Source organism: Vigna unguiculata, chromosome 10, assembly GCF_004118075.2.
Source record: "Vigna unguiculata cultivar IT97K-499-35 chromosome 10, ASM411807v1, whole genome shotgun sequence".
NCBI lineage: Eukaryota > Viridiplantae > Streptophyta > Magnoliopsida > Fabales > Fabaceae > Vigna > Vigna unguiculata.
The window spans coordinates 2,270,192-2,288,886 of NC_040288.1; the positions used below are offsets into that span (position 1 = coordinate 2,270,192).

The 18,695-nt window shown below is 36.6% G+C and overlaps 1 protein-coding gene across 1 annotated transcript; it reads left to right on the forward strand.

Annotated features, from left to right (window-relative positions):
• Positions 1–1,265: 1,265 nt before the first annotated feature.
• On the forward strand, positions 1,266–17,997 carry LOC114167023. Its single transcript, XM_028051929.1, has 13 exons — positions 1,266–1,895; positions 2,656–2,733; positions 3,909–4,066; positions 11,090–11,153; positions 11,871–11,938; positions 14,836–15,094; positions 15,277–15,387; positions 15,546–15,652; positions 15,728–15,781; positions 15,884–15,967; positions 16,694–16,857; positions 17,054–17,209; positions 17,532–17,997. The coding sequence occupies exons 1-12, from the start codon at positions 1,595–1,597 to the stop codon at positions 17,205–17,207; spliced, it is 1,602 nt and encodes a 533-aa protein (XP_027907730.1). The 5' UTR covers positions 1,266–1,594; the 3' UTR covers positions 17,208–17,209; positions 17,532–17,997.
• Positions 17,998–18,695: the final 698 nt, after the last annotated feature.

Genomic DNA, 18,695 nt, shown 5'->3' on the forward strand with positions numbered 1-18,695 from the left:
GCTCGAGGCAGACCTAGGGTGAACGTCCTGCTACTCTCGCCTAGGCGAGACGAGCTCGCTTGGGCGAGAATCGCAGAGCTCACCACTGTCCACCCACATGCAGTGGCGGAAACCACCCAGATCCGCTCCCAAACACACATGCAACTCCATTTCATCCAACAAACTCACACTATGCACGCATACAAACAGACAACGACCAAAAACAGCCAAGGACAACTCAAAACAGATGAATCTAGCTTCCCTTACCTCTTTAAGCACTAGCAAACACAACGGGTTCACACCACGGAACCCCACAGCTTCAGAAAATACAAAAATGAGCTGCAAACACGAAGCCAGGACCAAACAAGGGTACGGAGTTAGATCCCAACCAAACTCATGTGCCCAACAGCGAAAGAAAAGGAAAGACCATGAAAGTTTCCCAGATTTTTACTTACTTGAAGGCCAAAACGAACTTAGCTAGTCAGGTGAGGGAGATCCACTGTGCCCTAGCAGAGGACTTCTGGTTGAGTTGTGGGATGGAGGGGGACCTGCTTCTGTGTAGGGGACAAGAGCCAGAATGAGGGAATAAGGTAGGGTATGGGGTCCTTCTGTAGGGCAGGGCCTTGGGCCTCCGAAAAGGCCAGGCCCAAACTCTATATTACTGAAAAAAAGGCTTACAATAATAATAATAATAATAATAATAATAATAATAATAATAATAATAAAAAGAGAAACTACAACTTTTTATCCTACTTAACTATATACATATATTTTGTAATGTTAGCAATAAAAGTGTTTAATCATATTTATATCATAGTGATAAAACAAACCTAATATATGAAATAGTAATATCTATTACATATTGCATGAAATATATATTGATATAGATTATATGTTATTATAACTAAATAAATAAAATCACATGAAAAATAAATAATAGTCTATAATTATATATAAAAGAGATTACTTTTGTAATTACTTAGTAATTGTTTTTTTCTACTCTTATTAATATAAATCATTTCATTTTTTATAATTATTTTTTAAGAAAATATATTTTATGAATTTAATAACATTTTTATTTAGCAATAATTAGAATAATTATTTTTTTATTTTTTTTATAATCATAGCAGAAGTGTTTTCACTAATAATAATATTATTACTGGATATATCTAATTTTAGAATTAAGTTTAAACATTAAATTTTAGTTTATTAAAATAAGATGATGTAAATACAAATTGCAAAACACAAAATTCCCAATGTTGAGTGTGTAGTAACAAGAGAATGCAAAATCTGCAAAAACACAAAATGCCGAATGTTGAGTGTGTAGTAATAAGAAGAAATTTAATTTTGAATTTCTTAGACATTGAATATTCAGCTAATAGTGGATAGTGGATTTCCCTGTGACTCAGGTCAGATCCCGTGTGAAAACCTCAACACACTGCTCTGATCATCGCCGGTGATATCCTTCTTCCGCATTCCTCCGAATTCTCTCTCACAACCCCAATTTTCCGTTTCAATTCTCTTTCCCCTCCTTGGAAAAACCCCATTGCTCTTTCTCTCACCCGAATCGCTCTCACAGGCAAAAAACCAAACACCTTGGACCCAAAAAACAGCAATGTTTTCTGGGAGGTTCTCACTTTTCGGAGGCGGAGATTCTCGCGCGGTGGACAACGCCAGTTCGACATCGAAGGGCGAGGAACTCGCGCCCGTTGTCTCCCCCACACTGAAGCTCGAAACCGATAGGCAGGTTTACAGGCCCGGTGATCCTGTCGTTGTGACCATCCAGATCTCCAATCCCGCAAATGGGTGCTCGTTTCTGATGGAAAGACTCAGTTTTGAGATCAGGGGCATCGAGAAATTGGACACTCAGTGGTTCGCCACGCAGAAGCCTATGTCTGGCACAAGACATAGGAGAGGTATGTTGTTACAGCAACAACACTCAAATTGGAGTTTTAGTTCTTTTAGTTGCTGTTTTGTTTAATTTGTTAACTACCAGATGAAAATTTATAGTTTCTACTGTATCATTGTTATTATGATGGTAAAATAAGTTTTGTTCTACCAAAATATCTTGAAATTCAGGTTACTCTCCCTACTCCCTGTAAAAATTTTATACTTGTTTTAATCCTTACTTGAAGTGACGTGGTTTTCTTTTAAGATAAATGCTAGCAACACATAACACACCCTTTTGATCATAATCTGTATTATTGACTGAAATTTATTAACAAATACAATTTTTTTTTGTGGGTCTGCACACTAGTTATTTAACTACTATCAGTCACTCTGGGTTTTATAGTTTTCAATAAACTTTAACTGATAGTGGAGTATATTACTACCACTTCTAGAAGAGACCAAAATGTGTAGATATTAAAACGTCAATTAAATTTTTATGGGAATTAAAATCGAATTTTGAGATATTTGAGCGGACCAATAACATCTTTTACCCTTTTATTAATATTAGTAGCAGTAGTAATAATATCAAGGTTATCAATGGTGGATGGAGGAATATGGTGGAAATTCTGCAATATAAACGCCATTTGGCCTATGGCTCCCTTCACAAGATGCCCTTGGTGGAGTTATTGGAAAGTGCCATGTTATAATGCTATGGCGCTACACGAGTTATATAATAGCATTGATATTTTTTTATTGTTATTGTTATTATTATTATTATTATTTCAGGTGAACATGTTTTTCTGGAGTTCTCAACACCGGTCCTAGTTGCAAACCACATTGTTAATGCTGGCGCGACCAAATCCTGTATGCTAATATGGACTCTTAGTTCTTATATGTTTTCTTTATACTCTGGTTATGCATGTGGAATTTTGATACTCAAATTCTTATTATTTTTATTTTAGTGAGTGTGCTTACATGGATATTCTCCATTGGGCATTTTAGACATTGTAAAACTGTTCCATATTGATTTTCTTGGGGCATCTAATAATACAACACTGGAAATATTCTGCTTCACCTTTTGTTAGAGATAGCCTCTAGTCTGTTGGTTTATCCTTTAATTTTTATTATCATAATTAGACCAAAATTTGTGATCACTTATTGTTGACGTGTTCAAAACTACTCTCCTTTGCCGTTTTCAACTGAGAAGTTGGTTTTATTGGGTTAAAGTATAGAACAATATCTGATGCTATTTTCCCACAAAACTTTCATGCCTTAAATATGTGTTGATTGGTACTTGTTCAGATTCCATAGGTTTTCTTTGAGCTATATTTGTTTGCTGGAGTTGTGACTTTTGATTTTGAGGGTTGATGCAGTTATAAGTTTGTTTATATTTGCTTTGATTCACAATAATGGACTAGAATTTTTAAAGTTTGAATTTTACCAAAATAAAGTACGTTGTAGATTTGTTGAAGGTAGGACCTGGGATGTGTGAACTGAAATATGTGAGTATGGGTTTGTGACCTGATAAAATAAAAAAGACAATTGGCGGGACTCTTTGGTCTTGGGCTATTTTGGAACAAATTTCATTAATGAAATTATCTCAATCTTATTTGGGTGAGGTCTTGCTCATATTGTTAGCATCTTCTAATAAATGATGTGAAAAGAGCAAGAGGGAACAAAGGAGAACCCATATCCTTTAATAAAACCATCAAAGAAAGAGTTAGTAAAGATGTTAGCCATTCATGCATCGCAGAAAGTGATATCAAGATGAGTTAAAATTGGACGAATGAGCAATTTGATCCAGTACTATTAATTATAGAGTTAAATAATAAATCGTCAATTTTGGTGTGGGTTTTAAAATGTTCATTCTAGTTTATTCTCTAAAAGAAAACAAAATAACATATATATATATATATTTTTTTTTTTTTCTGGTATGTAGTATACATTCTTTTGGATTACTAATTTGAACGTTGAATGCTTTAGTACTGATTTCTTATATATTTTGATTTAAGGCTGATTATGTGGAGTGTTAATTGCAGACGTGGTGCGGACGCAGCTGCCTAGCATTATTCCACCATCTTACAAGGGTTCAAACATTCGCTATTTGTACTATGTTAAAAGTTCCATAACCGGAGGGTGGATAATATTTGAAAATGGGCAATCTCATGCGGAGTCCAATAATGATGTCACTGATTTGGTTGGTTTTGCAATGACTTGCTCTGCTTTATACTGAAAAGTGTTTACTTCATGTTATTTCATGCTCTGTTTTTGGAGATGTTAAACCAAATGATCTCTTACCTAGCAAATAAAACTTCTGGGAGAGTTGGTTGATGACATAGTTTTAGAGACCACGTGACCAACAGCCTGTTTGTTTAAACCCTCTTTTTTTTTTTTTTTTTTTTTTCTCTTTGAAGTGCTTACAAATATGTTTAAGGACTTGTAATAAGTATGTAAGCTTTTGAAATAAAGGTGTCAACAATAGCTGTTTTAGTACTTTTCTCAAAAGCTAAAAGAAGTAGCTTCTTAAAAGTATGTCCTAAAATTTTCCCCTTTTATTTTTTAAATTAGTTAGGTGATCCAGAGTTTACTTGATGTTGTCCTGTTCTACCAAAATGTTGAATTATAGCACGAGGTTGGTAGACCTCTGCGTTATCTGTGCCTCAAGTCCAAAGGGCTGTTGCATGAGCTGTGAAGGAGACCCGTTAGAGATAAAATATAAAAGACTATTCCTGTGCCTTCACCTAACTCCATAATCTTGTAGGATTCTTGTGTTTTTATTTATGGCAAGCTATAATGGTAATATGTTTGGAGTTAAACATGAGGAGAGTCCAACTCAAAAGTCTACTTTATTAGGTGGGAGAACCTCAAGGTTCAAATAGTTCATCGTACTCAATGTGAGACCCCTACTACTATCAACCCCTCTTTAAGGACTGACATCTATAACAACTTTACGCCATCGACACTAAACTGATCGTAGCCCTTTTCTCTTTGATGGCTTTTGATACAGACCCAAATACAATTGGGTTTAAAGAGCCCATGATCCAAGAAGAGAATGGTAAGAATAGGTGGGGCAGGGTGTATGAGAGGAAACGGTCTAGGAAGAATGACGTGGCACACTAGGAAGAATAAGTTGGTTAGAAGAGAGAGAAGAAAGGGGGGAAGGGTATGGTCATTTTGGAGGAGGACCATTGTGGTTGCTTCTTAGGAGCTTGGCTCTGGGCAGTTGGATATTCCTATCCTTCTGTATTTTCTTGTTTTCAATTAAACTGGATCAGTGCATTCAGTTCTCAATTTCTGGTTTCTTTATCCTTGCAATTTAAATACTTATTAAGTGGTCCGACCTACCGGATAATTCTTTTATCTGGAAACAATGCCACCGAAGAGAAACAATGCTCAGGGAGAACCAGCAACTGAAGAGCCGGGAGATGCGAGAGTAGAGCTTGTAGTAGGAGAAGTCACCAAGCTCAAAGCCGTAGTTGAGGAGCTTGTTGCACAATCATTGCAGAACCAGAATCAGATGGAAACGTTACGTACGGAGGCCGCTGAAAATCAGATGAAGCTGTTCAATCTCATGTCAACATTTTCGAAGGAATTTGAGGAAAAAGGTGAAGGCCAGGGATCAGTAACAAAAGGAAAGTCGAGTCCTGGAACAGTGAAGTCCAGTGGGAATCGAAGTTTGAGACAACTCGAAGGAGACGATTTGGAGGAATTTCGTCAATCGATGAAGAAAATTGAGTTACCATCGTTTTATGGGGAAGATCCAGCAGGGTGGATTGCTAGGGCTGAAATTTATTTCAACGTTCAAGAGACACGAGAAGCTGTTCGAGTGAGTCTTGCTCAACTTTGTATGGAAGGGGGTACGATACATTTTTTTCAATCTCTGTTAAATGAGTGTGAAAATCTGTCATGGGAGGACTTGAAGAGAGAGTTATTGGAGAGGTATGGTGGAAGGGGAGAAGGAAGTGTTTATGATCAATTGACCTCGTTGAAGCAAACTGGGGTTATGGAGGATTACATTCGAAACTTCGAGTGTCTGATTGCTCAGGTGCCTAGTATGCAAGATGAGCAATACTTCTCGTACTTTACACATGGATTGAAGGATGAACTCCGGGCAAGGATGCGAAGTATACATGTTGCGAATCCTCTTTCCAGGGGACGAATGATGAATGTAGCTCGTGCTATTGACGTAGAAATCTATGGTAGGAGCAGGGGGTGGCAGGGAAGAGGTGAGACACGTGGAGAGGGAAAGACCCAACTTGGAACTTGACCCGTTTCTCATGTGTTGGGTAAAACCGGCCCATGGCAGAATAATGGAAGTTGGGGAGGAAAAGGGTCAAGCCCAAGTGCACAAAATGATGGGGGTGAGAACAACAAAAATGGGCCCAAGGATAGAGGGGCTCGTCACCTTTCTTATCAGGAGTTGTTGGAAAGAAAGAAAAAGGGTTTATGTTTTAAGTGTGGAGGTTCATTTGGACCGCTCCATCAGTGTCCCGTTAAACAACTTCGGGTCATAATGATTGATGAGGAGATACGAGTCGAATGCGAAGAAAATGAAGAGAAGATAATAGAAGATACTGCAGATGACGTTAACGATGTCGAAGGGGCATGTACTGCATTGAGTTTGTACTCTATGACGAAAGGGAAGGAGGAATAACCACGAACAATGAAGTTGCGAGGAAAGGTGGGTGAAATCCCAATGATGTTTCTAGTAGACAGTGGAGCAACCCACAACTTTATCTCACGGAAGTTGGTTGAAGCCTTGGGTTGGGAATGGGAAAGGACGCAACACATGAAAATTTTGATGGGAGATGGGCATAAATCTGAAACTCAAGGTGTATGTCGTGGAATGAGGGTGACATTCGATGAAGGGGAATTTGTACTTGATGCTTTTCTCTTCGATTTGGAGGACATGGATATGGTATTGGGTATGTCTTGGTTGACCACATTAGGGGAAACTACGGTGGATTGGAAAAGGCAGATTATGAGAGTCAAAACGGATCAAGGAGAGAGAGTGTTAAAAGGAGCACCTCGTGAAGATTCGTTGTTGGTGTCAATGTTTGGCTTGTTGGAGGAAAAAAGGGAAATAAAAAAAGATGGGTTGAGCCAAGAACAGAGACGTGTGCTAAATGATGTGTTGCAGAATTTTGCGGAGGTGTTTGATGAACCCAAGGGGCTGCCACCTGTACGTGCGAAGGAACATAGTATCAACCTTCAACCAGGGCAAGGTCCCATTAACGTGAGGCCATACCGTTATGCCTATCACTAGAAAAATGAAATTGAGAAACAAGTGAGGGAATTAATGGAGGTGGGTCATGTGAGGCATAGCCAAAGTGCATATTCCAGCCCAGTTATTTTAGTAAAGAAGAAAAACAACAAGTGGCGCATGTGTGTGGATTATAGAGCACTAAATAAGGCCACGATACCGGACAAATTTCCTATTCCAGTGATAGAAGAGCTTTTGGATGAATTACATGGGGCCAAATTCTTCTCAAAATTGGATCTTCGTTCGGGCTACCATCAAGTGCGGATGAGAAAGGAGGATATCCCGAAAAGAGCCTTTAGAACACACGAGGGGCATTACGAATATCTCGTAATGCCGTTTGGGCTTACGAATGCCCCTTCCACTTTCCAAGCACTTATGAATGAAGTATTCCGCAATTGGCTAAGGAAAGGAGTATTGGTGTTTTTTGATGATATACTCATATATAGTAAGGGCTGGGAAGAACATTTGCAATTGCTGGAAAAGGTGTTGAGTACGTTGAGGGCCAATAAGTTATTTGCGAACAAGGAAAAGTGCACGTTTGGGCAAGAAAGTATCGAATACTTGGGTCATATTATATCGATACAAGGAGTTGCGGTTGACCCAAATAAAGTGAGTAGTGTTATTGATTGGCCTATCCCTACGAATGTGAAGGGAGTCCGCGGGTTTTTGGGGCTTACGGGATATTACCGTAAATTCATTAAAGATTATGGTAAGGTAGCAAGGTCCCTCACGGAGTTGACAAAAAAGGATGGATTCAAGTGGAATGAAAAGGCCCAAGAAGCTTTTGAGGAGCTTAAAAGGAGGATTACTACAGCACCTGTGTTGCAATTACCAAACTTTAATGACGAATTTTTTTTGGAGTGTGATGCTTCCGGGACAGGAATTGGGGCTATCTTAATGCAGCACAAGAGACCTGTTGCTTACTACAGCAAAGCGTTGAGTCTCCGTAACTTAACTAAGTCAGCATATGAACGAGAATTGATGGCGGTGGCACTTGCAGTACAACATTGGAGACCTTACCTGTTGGAGCGGAAATTCACTGTGTTTTCTGATCAAAAAAGTCTCAAACAATTATTACAACAACGTATTACAACGGGAGGGCAGCAAAATTGGGTGGCAAAACTCTTGGGGTACAATTTTGAGATAGTTTATAAGCCGGGGAAAGAGAATCGAGGAGCTGATGCTTTGTCTCGTAGCAAAGATGAAATGGGGCTGAACAATATGATTTATTTCCCAGTATGGTTGGATTGGCAAGAGCTCAATACTGAAGTACATGCAGATAAAAGGTTGCAAAAAATAATTGAAGAAGTGCAGCAAGGACGTGGCGAGAAGTTCTGTGCGGGATTTGTTTATAAACAAGGAGTACTTTATTATAAAAATCGCCTAGTCATTTCGGAGAAATCTGTTTGGATTCCGAAATTTTTGGAAGAGTTTCATGCTACTCCTCAAAGTGGTCATTCAGGGTTCTATCGTACATACAGAAGAATAGCAGCAAATTTGTATTGGAAAGGAATGAAGAGAGACGTCCAACAGTATGTTCAAGCTTGTGACACGTGCCAAAGACAAAAATATATTACAGCAGCCCCTAGTGGTCTTTTGCAGCCATTACCAATTCCGGAGAGGGTCTGGGAAGACATTAGTATTGACTTCATCACGGGATTACCAAGATCAAAAGGGTTTGAAGCAATCTTGGCGGTTGTAGATCGATTGACAAAATACTGTCATTTTGTGCCTTTTAAACATCCTTATAGCGCGAAGACTCTTGCTGAAATTTTTGTGAAGGAGGTAGTGCGGCTACATGGAGTTTCGAATTCTATTGTGAGTGATCGAGACCCCTTATTTATGAGTGTATTTTGGAAAGAGTTTTTTAAAATGCAGGGAACCAAACTGAAAATGAGCACAGCCTACCATCCTCAAACGGATGGACAAACGGAAGTAACCAATAGGTGTCTTGAAACGTATTTACGATGTTTCATCACTGATCAACCTAAGACTTGGGTGATTTGGATGCCTTGGGCTGAGTTTTGGTTCAACACAACTTACCATGGATCTACGGGAATGACTCCTTTTGAAGCGGTGTATGGTCGACAACCACCCAAGATTGTTCAAGTGGTTCAAGGGGAAGTGAGAGTGGAGGCTGTCCAAAAAGACCTTGTAGAGAGAGATGAAGCTTTGAGGCAGTTGAAATCTCATTTACTCAGAGCTCAGGACAGGATGAGAAATCAAGCAAATAAGCATCGTAAGGAGAGGCATTTTGTTGTGGGGGATTTCGTCTTTTTGAAGTTGAAACAGAACAGACAACATTCTGTCATGAATAGAGTGCAGTCAAAGCTGAATGCTAAATATTATGGACCTTTTGAGGTTGTGGAAAAGATAGGGGAGGTGGCATATCGTTTGAAATTACCACCATCTTCGAAAATTCATCCCGTGTTTCATGTATCCCTATTAAAAAAGGCAGTAGGAAAATACAAGGTAGAGAAGGATCTTCCCAAAGGGCTGGAGGATGACAGAGTCGAATTAATGATACCAGAGGCTATATTGGCGACTAGGAACAACACAAAAGGGGAGGAGACCAAAACACAAGTATTGGTACATTGGAAGGGGCAAGATGTTGAGGAAGCGACTTGGGAGGATACGATTACCATCCACAACCAATTTCCGGAATTCAGCCTTGAGGACAAGGCTCTATTTCAAGAAGAGGGTATTGATACAGACCCATATACAATTGGGTTTAAAGAGGCCATGATCCAAGAAGAGAATGGTAAGAATAGGTGGGGCAGGGTGTATGAGAGGAAACGGTCTAGGAAGAATGACGTGGCACACTAGGAAGAATAAGTTGGTTAGAAGAGAGAGAAGAAAGGGGGGAAGGGTATGGTCATTTTGGAGGAGGACCATTGTGGTTGCTTCTTAGGAGCTTGGCTCTGGGCAGTTGGATATTCCTATCCTTCTGTATTTTCTTGTTTTCAATTAAACTGGATCAGTGCATTCAGTTCTCAATTTCTGGTTTCTTTATCCTTGCAATTTAAATACTTATTAGCTTCACTCACCTGTCAATATTCAATGTGTACCTTAACCCAACTTATGGGTAGCCTTTTTGTGACCCAGCTTTCGGTGAAAGTAGCAATTGTAAGGACTTTAGGGCAAGAGGAGAAACCAACCCAAAAAGATTAGTCGATTAGGTGAGAGAGCCTCTAGGTTTAAGTACATCATCATGTAATTCATCTTCTTAATGTGGGACTCCTACATAATATATCTTTGTTTTTGTTTGTCATGTTGTAAAATGTGCTATGCCTATTGTTTTATTTTTATTTTTTAATTTAAACACCCTTTTGTATCATATTGGGGGCTAAAAATTGAAGAAAGGGTAGCTAAACTTCGAGGTTGACATGCATGGTTTCCTATCTTTTTAAGGAATTCCAAGGCAGTATATATCATCTCAAGGCACATGCTGAATGCAACAATTGTCCAGAGAATGTGAACATGCTCATTTTTTGCTTCTTTATTGGGAGTAAGAAGGCTGGTAGGAGGTAAAGAGTAGGAAAGATTGTTTTAGGTGGTGAAGCAGTGGTTTAAGAGCACTTTCATAGAGTTGTGGGATCCTACTTTTGTACTATTGTAATTGCTAGGGATATTCCTTGTGTTTCATATTTTTTCCTTTTTGTTTGTGTAGTTATTTTTTCCAGCATGAGTGCTAACTAACATACACTGTTTTTTCCTTTACTACACCATCTTCCTTTTCAATGATGATTGTGTTTAGGTATCACTTTTGATTAGTAATGATGACCATGTCTTTAATTTTAGATAATTCTTTAGTTTTAAGCTCTCATACATCCCACTTCTATCCTGCTTTAATGTTTGTGGATACTTCTATTTCTGGGAGATTTTTATTCCAATCTTTTAAAATGTATTGGTTTGCATTATTTAGATTTTCAAGTGTGTCAACTTTGATTTGTACAGGAAGGTCGTATTCCGTTACAAATATGGATAAACCAAAAGAGTGGTGGCTTTCCAATTGATGATGGTTAGTTTGGTTGTTAACTTGCTGTCTCTTCTGGGCCTGTTGTGACCCTGTTTTAATAGTTTGACTTATTCTATAGAGGCCTACATAGATTTTCTGTTTGTATACAGTTTTAATTTATTTATAAAGGAGTATGTGAAGATGTTCTTTTCGTACAAAGTAAAATTGCTATCTGTTTGAAAAATTACCTTTTCTTTTAAATTTTGAATGCTGATGTTGAACAAATATGTTTATGCTGTAGATATATATTTGGCAGATTTAATTTTCCTGATGTTAAATATAGTTTTCTGCCTTTTAGCCTTAGGTTCTGTAATTGTTGCCAAGTATTTTGTCATGTTTACATGATGACCTAAGAAGCTAGCTATCATGTGTGAGACCTTTGAAATTATAAACATGTTTTGTATCAAGTTGTCGTACTCTTTAGTCTGAGTCCATGGCAGCATGACATTATTACCATTTTTCAAATTCAACCCTTCAATTTGCAGCATAAAATGGATGAGAAGTCTGGTAAGCAAACCTTGGTTGAACCAGATATCATTGGTTGATTTTACTTGTTTATGAAAGTTTATTGCATATATCACTGTTTAGTTTCTTGTTTTTTTTTTTTCTTGTTTTTTTTTTTTGCAACTATACATTTTTATTTCATGTAGTTTAGTTTGAGTCATCTTAATTTTTGTGGAACATTACAAGTAATATATCCATGTGTTTATACATTTTCAGATATTGTTCCCTTAACTACTGTACAACTGGATATATTTTGGAAAGAGATGGATGGAGATGCTGATTGGGTATGCTATTGGTGATATTTTTTAATTGGGTAAACTAAACTTATCTGTGTTTTAGCCTATATTCGATTGCCATCTATTATTTTAAGAATGCCTGTATTTGGTTTTAATTATTCTTAGAGAAAAGAGAAACTGATGTGATATTTTATCATTTCTATTATGTATAAATCTGAATAAAAAGGGAGCATTTATAGTAGCTACACTTGTAAGCAAAAAGACCAAAAAACCCAAAACAGATTCACCAAAAGAGACATCTGAAATAACAAACTGAAGAGGGAAAAATGTAACAGAAAGATACAGAGAGAGAAAAGAATATCTTTTATATTCTTTTATTTTAATATATCCTAATAGCCTCCCTCAAACTCAAGGTGGACGTGCATGAGATATTTCTGTCACATTGAGTTTGTCTTTGAGCAAAACAAATGTGGTTGTAGAAAGAGGCTTTGTCAGCAAATCTATCCATTGATCCAAGGCTAGAATATGATAGACCATGAAAGATAGTTCCTTTAAGGTACCATAGAATTCTCTTGCCTGCCACCCAGTAAGTATCAAGAGATGTTGCCATGATTTGGCAAACTTTGTTGACTGCAACAAAGCTAATTCAGGTCTGGTAAGAGTAACATACTGCAGAGCACAAACTACAGATCTGTAGGGCGTAGGGTTTGAAAATAAATGCCCACCTGTTTTAGATAATTTGCAGGAAGAAGCCACAGGAGAAGAAACAATGAGCTTCAACCAAGTTGGTTTTTGTGAAGATCACGAGTGTGCTTGCTTTGTGTTGTGAGGGATGATGAACGGCCAGTAGTGATGATATCATCCACATACACTAGAATGAAAATAGTGGGATTGATGTCTGCAGATGTGTCATGAAATTCAAATCTAGGAGCATGATGAAACCCCTTAGCCACAAGATGGCCTTTTTATTTATTGAATGACCCATCTGCATTCTCTTATGCGAAAAACTCATTTACAGCCAGTGGCTTCTTGATCAGAAGGGAGAAGAACTAAATCCCATGTGTGATTCTTCATGAGTGCAGAGTACTCATGCTGCATGGCTGACAACCAATTTGGATCAATGAGAGCCTGTTTGATTCCTTTTGGTTCACTGTGAGCTAGAAACAATGAAGGATGAAGATTGGATTATGTAGGCCAGATTTGGACCTGGTTTGCATGGGGTGAATATTAACTGGTCTAGAAGGAGAAGAGGATGAGTGACACAGGAAGGATGATGATCATGAAAAGGGTGATTAGCATCAGGGGATAACAGAGGTTGTTGTGGAGGACCAACAGGAGGAACAAATAATGATAACCTAGAGTAAAATTAAAATGGTCAGACTAAAAAACATTTTTTTTTGGGGGGGGGGGGGGGCAGGACTTTGCTGAGAAATACTGTTATAGGGAAACCATTGTTCATTGAAGATGACACATTGTTCACAGTTCCTATCACAGTTCACTGCCAATTAAATTTTGGCTAGCGCTGTTTACTGCCAATGTTTTTCTGGCAAATATTGTTTACCGATGACAGATTTTTTTGGGATATATTGTTTGCTTTGAGGTTTCCTGGCATCTGTGTACTGCTTAAGTGTTTTCTGGTGAGTAATGTTTACTTTTGACATTTTTTGTCTAATGTTATTTATCGTCGATGTTTTTCTGATGAATACTGCATACGGTTGATGATTTTTTGACGAGTATTGTTTACCGTAGTGCCCTCTTACTATATTTAAAAAGCTTGAGTAGTGATAGATATGTTCAAACTTGAGGAAGAGTGTTAAAGATATGATTGGAAAGGTCTAAACATATTGAAGATTAATTGTCACTCTGACAGACAAAAAGTTATGTGTGGAAAATATCTACTAGCTGTCATTATTTACTTTGTTAGCTTTGGCAACCAACTGACTGACATACTTACTAAGTCTCTCAAGTGGTCTTGTTGTAACAAGCATGTCTCATGATACATATGTTCCAGCTTGAAAGGGAGTGTTAGAGATATGAGTTGGTATGTTGTTATGATTTGACTACACTAAATAGACAACTATAACATCATTTGATAGGGAAATATCTTGCCAAATATTTTCCATCATTAGATATTGATTTTGTTCCTTATTATTGTATCTCTTCTTATTATTGTATCTGTTCTTCATTATACACAAGAATACTACACATTAATTATATTCCTTCTCGATTTCTCTCTTCTCAAGGTACAAGAGTGGTACCATCCTCCACGACCTTTTTTCTCACTAATCCTTTCAACAATCGCTTACTCATAGCTAGGTTAGAATCCTATGAAGCACGCCAACTACATTGACATGGATATGGGGACTGATGGAGACTTGGGTACTATCGGATGCTAAAGTCCCACATCAAGTAGTCTGAGATGCTCAATAGAATATTTAAATGTTTTGTTCTCCTCTCTTAAGTCCTTAATCGCTAACTTGTAAAGGTGGGTTTTCTAGTTCGTATTAGAGCTAGCTGTTGGTGTCTCGGGAAGGCTTACGAAGGGTTTTTTGATAGGTGGAGGGTGGTTCTAATCATTAGGAAATTGAGTGAAGTATTACCTAGTGAAGTGTGCGGAATGTTGACTCTCAGTGGTGGTGGTGCTATGATAGAGACTCGGGTATTATGATGTTCCTTAGCCTCTTATCAAGTGGTGTGGGATTTTCAAATGGGTATTTAAGTGTTTGGTTCTCTTCAACAACTAGCTTTTAAGGGGTGGGTTCCCTGAGTGCTTGGTGCTTATTATCTGGTTACTAATGAAACAATATAAAACTTTATTTCAAATTCTTTTCGCGGAATTTTTTATCTCATTTCTGGCTGCCCATAAAGCTAACTTTTGGCATTTCACTTATTTTATGCTGTTCTTTTTCTTGTACTCTAGATAAAATGGAATAATTTCTTTACAGGTTAGAGCAAATGATATTTATGATGGAGTAGAGGAGGGCTATGACAGCTCAAGAGATGACATCTCATCTGTTTCTTCTTATAACCCCATGAAGGAGAGCCTATATAGAGGCTTTGGAAGTTCATTGTCACTGCGATCTTCTTCTGCAAGATCATTGACCAGGGATGCTTCTACTGTAGAAGGTTTCCGAACAAGTTTATCTTCAAATATGGCACTACCTCGGCTGTCTGTTGCTGAAGTATTATCTGATTCTGGTTCTGGTGAGCAAATTAAACTCATAGCAGAATGTCCTTATCCGTGAAACTGCCCATTTTTTTTATGAAAATTTATTTTTGAAACAGTATAAAGCTGTATTGGTTTATTAGTTTCTGAATGGTACGAGTTATCTTTTACTTTTGCTTTGAACTTAAATACTTGCTATGCTAATTCATTTATAAAACAGATGTCTTGTTAAGCCAAAAGTTATTTGCCGTTGTGTCCCCAAATGAGCAACAGAAGCCGCAAAAGAATTTTTCCGGAGAAGATGTGGGAGCATCCTCTTCAGCTGAAGCTGGTGCTGTATAATCTTTATCATATGAATTGATGCATTTTCTATGCTTCTAAAATGATTTTATGTGCTTTGGACACAATGAATATTGTACTTCATTTTTTTTTTTAAAAAAAAAAATTCCCGTTCCATGTAAACTAATTTTTTGCAGTCATTTTCTGCAGGAGAAGGCTTTATTAGAGGAAGGTCTTATAATATCCGACTTGATGATCAAGTTTTGCTTAAATTTTATCCTAAAAATTCGGACTCAACTTATTACTTCAGTGATGTGGTAAGTATTATGAAGTAGAGTTGATACATGGCGTATATAGGAGTTCTATATTTACCAACAACTTTCTTGTTACAGATAGGTGGCACTCTCACTTTCTTTCACGAAGAAGGAGCTAGGAGATGCCTTGAGGTGACTGCCCTTGTCTGTTGAGATTAAACTAGTAGTTAACAGATGATTTTTTTGTGGTTGTTTCACTGGAACTGAATTTACTATCATAATTATTATTTTCAGATATCAATAACACTTGAAACTTCAGAAACCATAAATCGGCGATTTGTCCATCCTTCTAGAAGGAATTCTCCTACAATCACAAGGGTATTTGTTACTTAGATCTCACTACTGAAGCTTCTGTTGAATATTGATTGGTTTCAATTGCAATGCATAAAGACTATCCACTAAATCTATTTATATTAAGCTAAAGTTTTCTTTAGCTCCAATCTACCTCTTTTCATCTGGCTGCCTTTGATTTTATTTATTTTTACTTTTTCCCTAGTGTGTGCCTTGATCATATGTTCTTGTATGACTTTTCATCCATCTCAAAACTCATATGCTACACCGATGTCTTTTGGTTCTTGTTGCCACATAGCTTTTGCTACCTATAGCTTTGCTACTCTTGTAGCTGGTGTAGTTTTTCTATATGTTTTCTCGGACTTTGTGGGCACAAATTACACTTAAAGCATTGACATATTTAATCATATACTTTTTTATATATCAAGTGCAGAGTTTCAATATAGCCACGCTATGCTATGCACCATTTGATGTAATCATTAGAAGTCCATTGTCACTGATAACTACAATGTGTTACTCAGAAATAATGATGCAGATTTTCTTTAGTGGCGCCTTTTGATTAACCATATGCATGATTATTCAAGGGGCCAATCTCTGATTGACTTTTTGAAAGACTTGCTTGTATAGTGTCAGTCTACGTTTTACTCTAGAAAAAGAATGGATCATTATCAAACTAGAGAAAATTGATGAGCATACATGTATTCTAATATATTACTGGCTTCTGATAATTGTGGTTCTCAACTATACTTCTAGGTTCAGAGCGATCATCATGAGGTTGTAGCAGATTTATTGCAGACAAGCTTTCTCTTTTCTATCCCCATGGATGGCCCAATGTCCTTCTCAACTCAACATGTTTCTGTGCAGTGGGTTCTCCGCTTTGAATTTTTCACAACTCCAAAGCGTGTAGATTGGAAAAAGTATGACTTCCATCCTTCACTAACTCTTGTAACCATTTTCACAACTCCAATTCATTCTACAGTCCACACTATGCCATCTTTTGCTCCACCCTACTTATTTTTCAATTCATAACCCACCTATTGTTTGCTCGTAGTTTATTTCTTTTTTTACAATTTTTCATCCTTAGACTCTATCCATGGATTTTTTGAACCACAGGTATGATCATCCTCTTTTGGTGGAGACAAGGGAGAAAACGGAATGGGTTCTCCCAATTAGTGTACATGCTCCACCACCAAGAGCTCCTGCTTCTGCTTCTGCTACAAGAAGCGAAAAACTTTTCTCTTTGGATCCTATGTGGGTACACAATTGAAGGTACTACTATGAATCTCTGATTTACCTTGAACTAGCTCCATTAACTGTATATGTTAATCAGTATTGCATATGAAAATGTCATATCAATACATAGGAGTAGCTCAGATTATTATTTGGTTTTCCTCTTTTGCATTATCTCTTGCGATTTGTTAACATAATTCCTTACATCATGTATGTATACTTGAGTCTCTATTCTCCAATCCATTAAAATCCATTATGTATACTTTTTTTTATTTTTTTATTTGGTTATCACTTGATTGTCATTAAGCTTGATATATACTCATACTCAGAAATGTGTCTGATATTGATCTGTTTTGTGCAGTTAAATTAAGATGAAGCTGAAATATGGTAACCGACCATTGTAGCCTTTTATAATACGCCCCAAGCTTCAATTCTTTAAATGTACAAAATTTTCACAAAATAACAGCCAGTGAAATGTCAGAATGATCATTTGTAGCATACCAGAATTCCTGCAATTTGTCGTGATTGGTTTAACTGAAATGTGGCAGAGGTCTTTTGAGTATAGTATTTCTTCTCATTTCATTTTTTTTTCATATTTGCCTTTAGTGCCAGGTGATTTATGTCCCATAGTTAATCCAGTTAATTGATTTGGTTTTATCTTTTATAACTCAAAAGGGGTTTTAGTAGATTGTATGAATCATTGTTTTGTTGTGGTTACTGAATCATTAGTTAGGGATAGAAGGGTATAAGTTGGTGCCTTAGATAATGATGGTTTCATTCTCTTAGACTTGTTGGATGAATAATGTTAAGTTTGCTTTGTACACTTATTTTTTATTTTTATATCTTTTGTATTTGTTTTTGTTTTTGTGATGTTAATGTAATCAATATTACTCAATAATTTTCTTATTTATTATTTTAATATATTTATAATTGATTTGTTATATTAATTAAAAATGTAAATACTAATATAATGTTTATATATAATATAAATATATGTAAATATTGTAAAATGTTTGACATGATTTATTATTATGTAAAAGTTATAATCACTTTGTGATTTTTAATGTATTGTTTCACACTTTTATGTGGATATATATATATATATATATTATTTTATTTTACTTTACGTGTTTTTCTTTTTTCCATTTGCAAATACAAACAAACAGGGTGGGGAATTATGATTGAAAATTTAAAGTAGCATGAGAATTTGAATTCTGATGCTGTAAGCTTTATCACCGACTAGAATGAACTGTTCTTGCATTTGTTCTTGGGTTTCTATTTTCTGTTTTCATCATTTGATCATCAAAAAGTTATTTTACTTTTAATATATGTTTTTCTAAAATTTGTTGAAAAAATGAAAAGAAAAAGTAAAAGCTTTCAATATTTTCCTTACAAATTTTTGTAAGCAAGAAGCAAATTAAAAAAAATAAGGAAAGTGAAGTCTTTTAATTATAAAGTAAAACATGTCATGTGTTCACTTTTTTTTATAGAAACAAAAAATAGTAAAATTATTATTCTTATAATT

What these genes read in the sequence shown, in the direction of transcription:
- LOC114167023 (XM_028051929.1), top strand. Translation starts at nt 1,595, where the DNA reads ATGTTTTCTGGGAGGTTCTCACTTTTCGGAGGCGGAGATTCTCGCGCG. An exon ending in ATTATCTGATTCTGGTTCTG is followed by an intron (nt 15,095 to 15,276) that starts GTGAGCAAATTA and finishes TTTATAAAACAG; the next exon opens with ATGTCTTGTTAAGCCAAAAG. An exon ending in GAGCTAGGAGATGCCTTGAG is followed by an intron (nt 15,782 to 15,883) that starts GTGACTGCCCTT and finishes TATTATTTTCAG; the next exon opens with ATATCAATAACACTTGAAAC.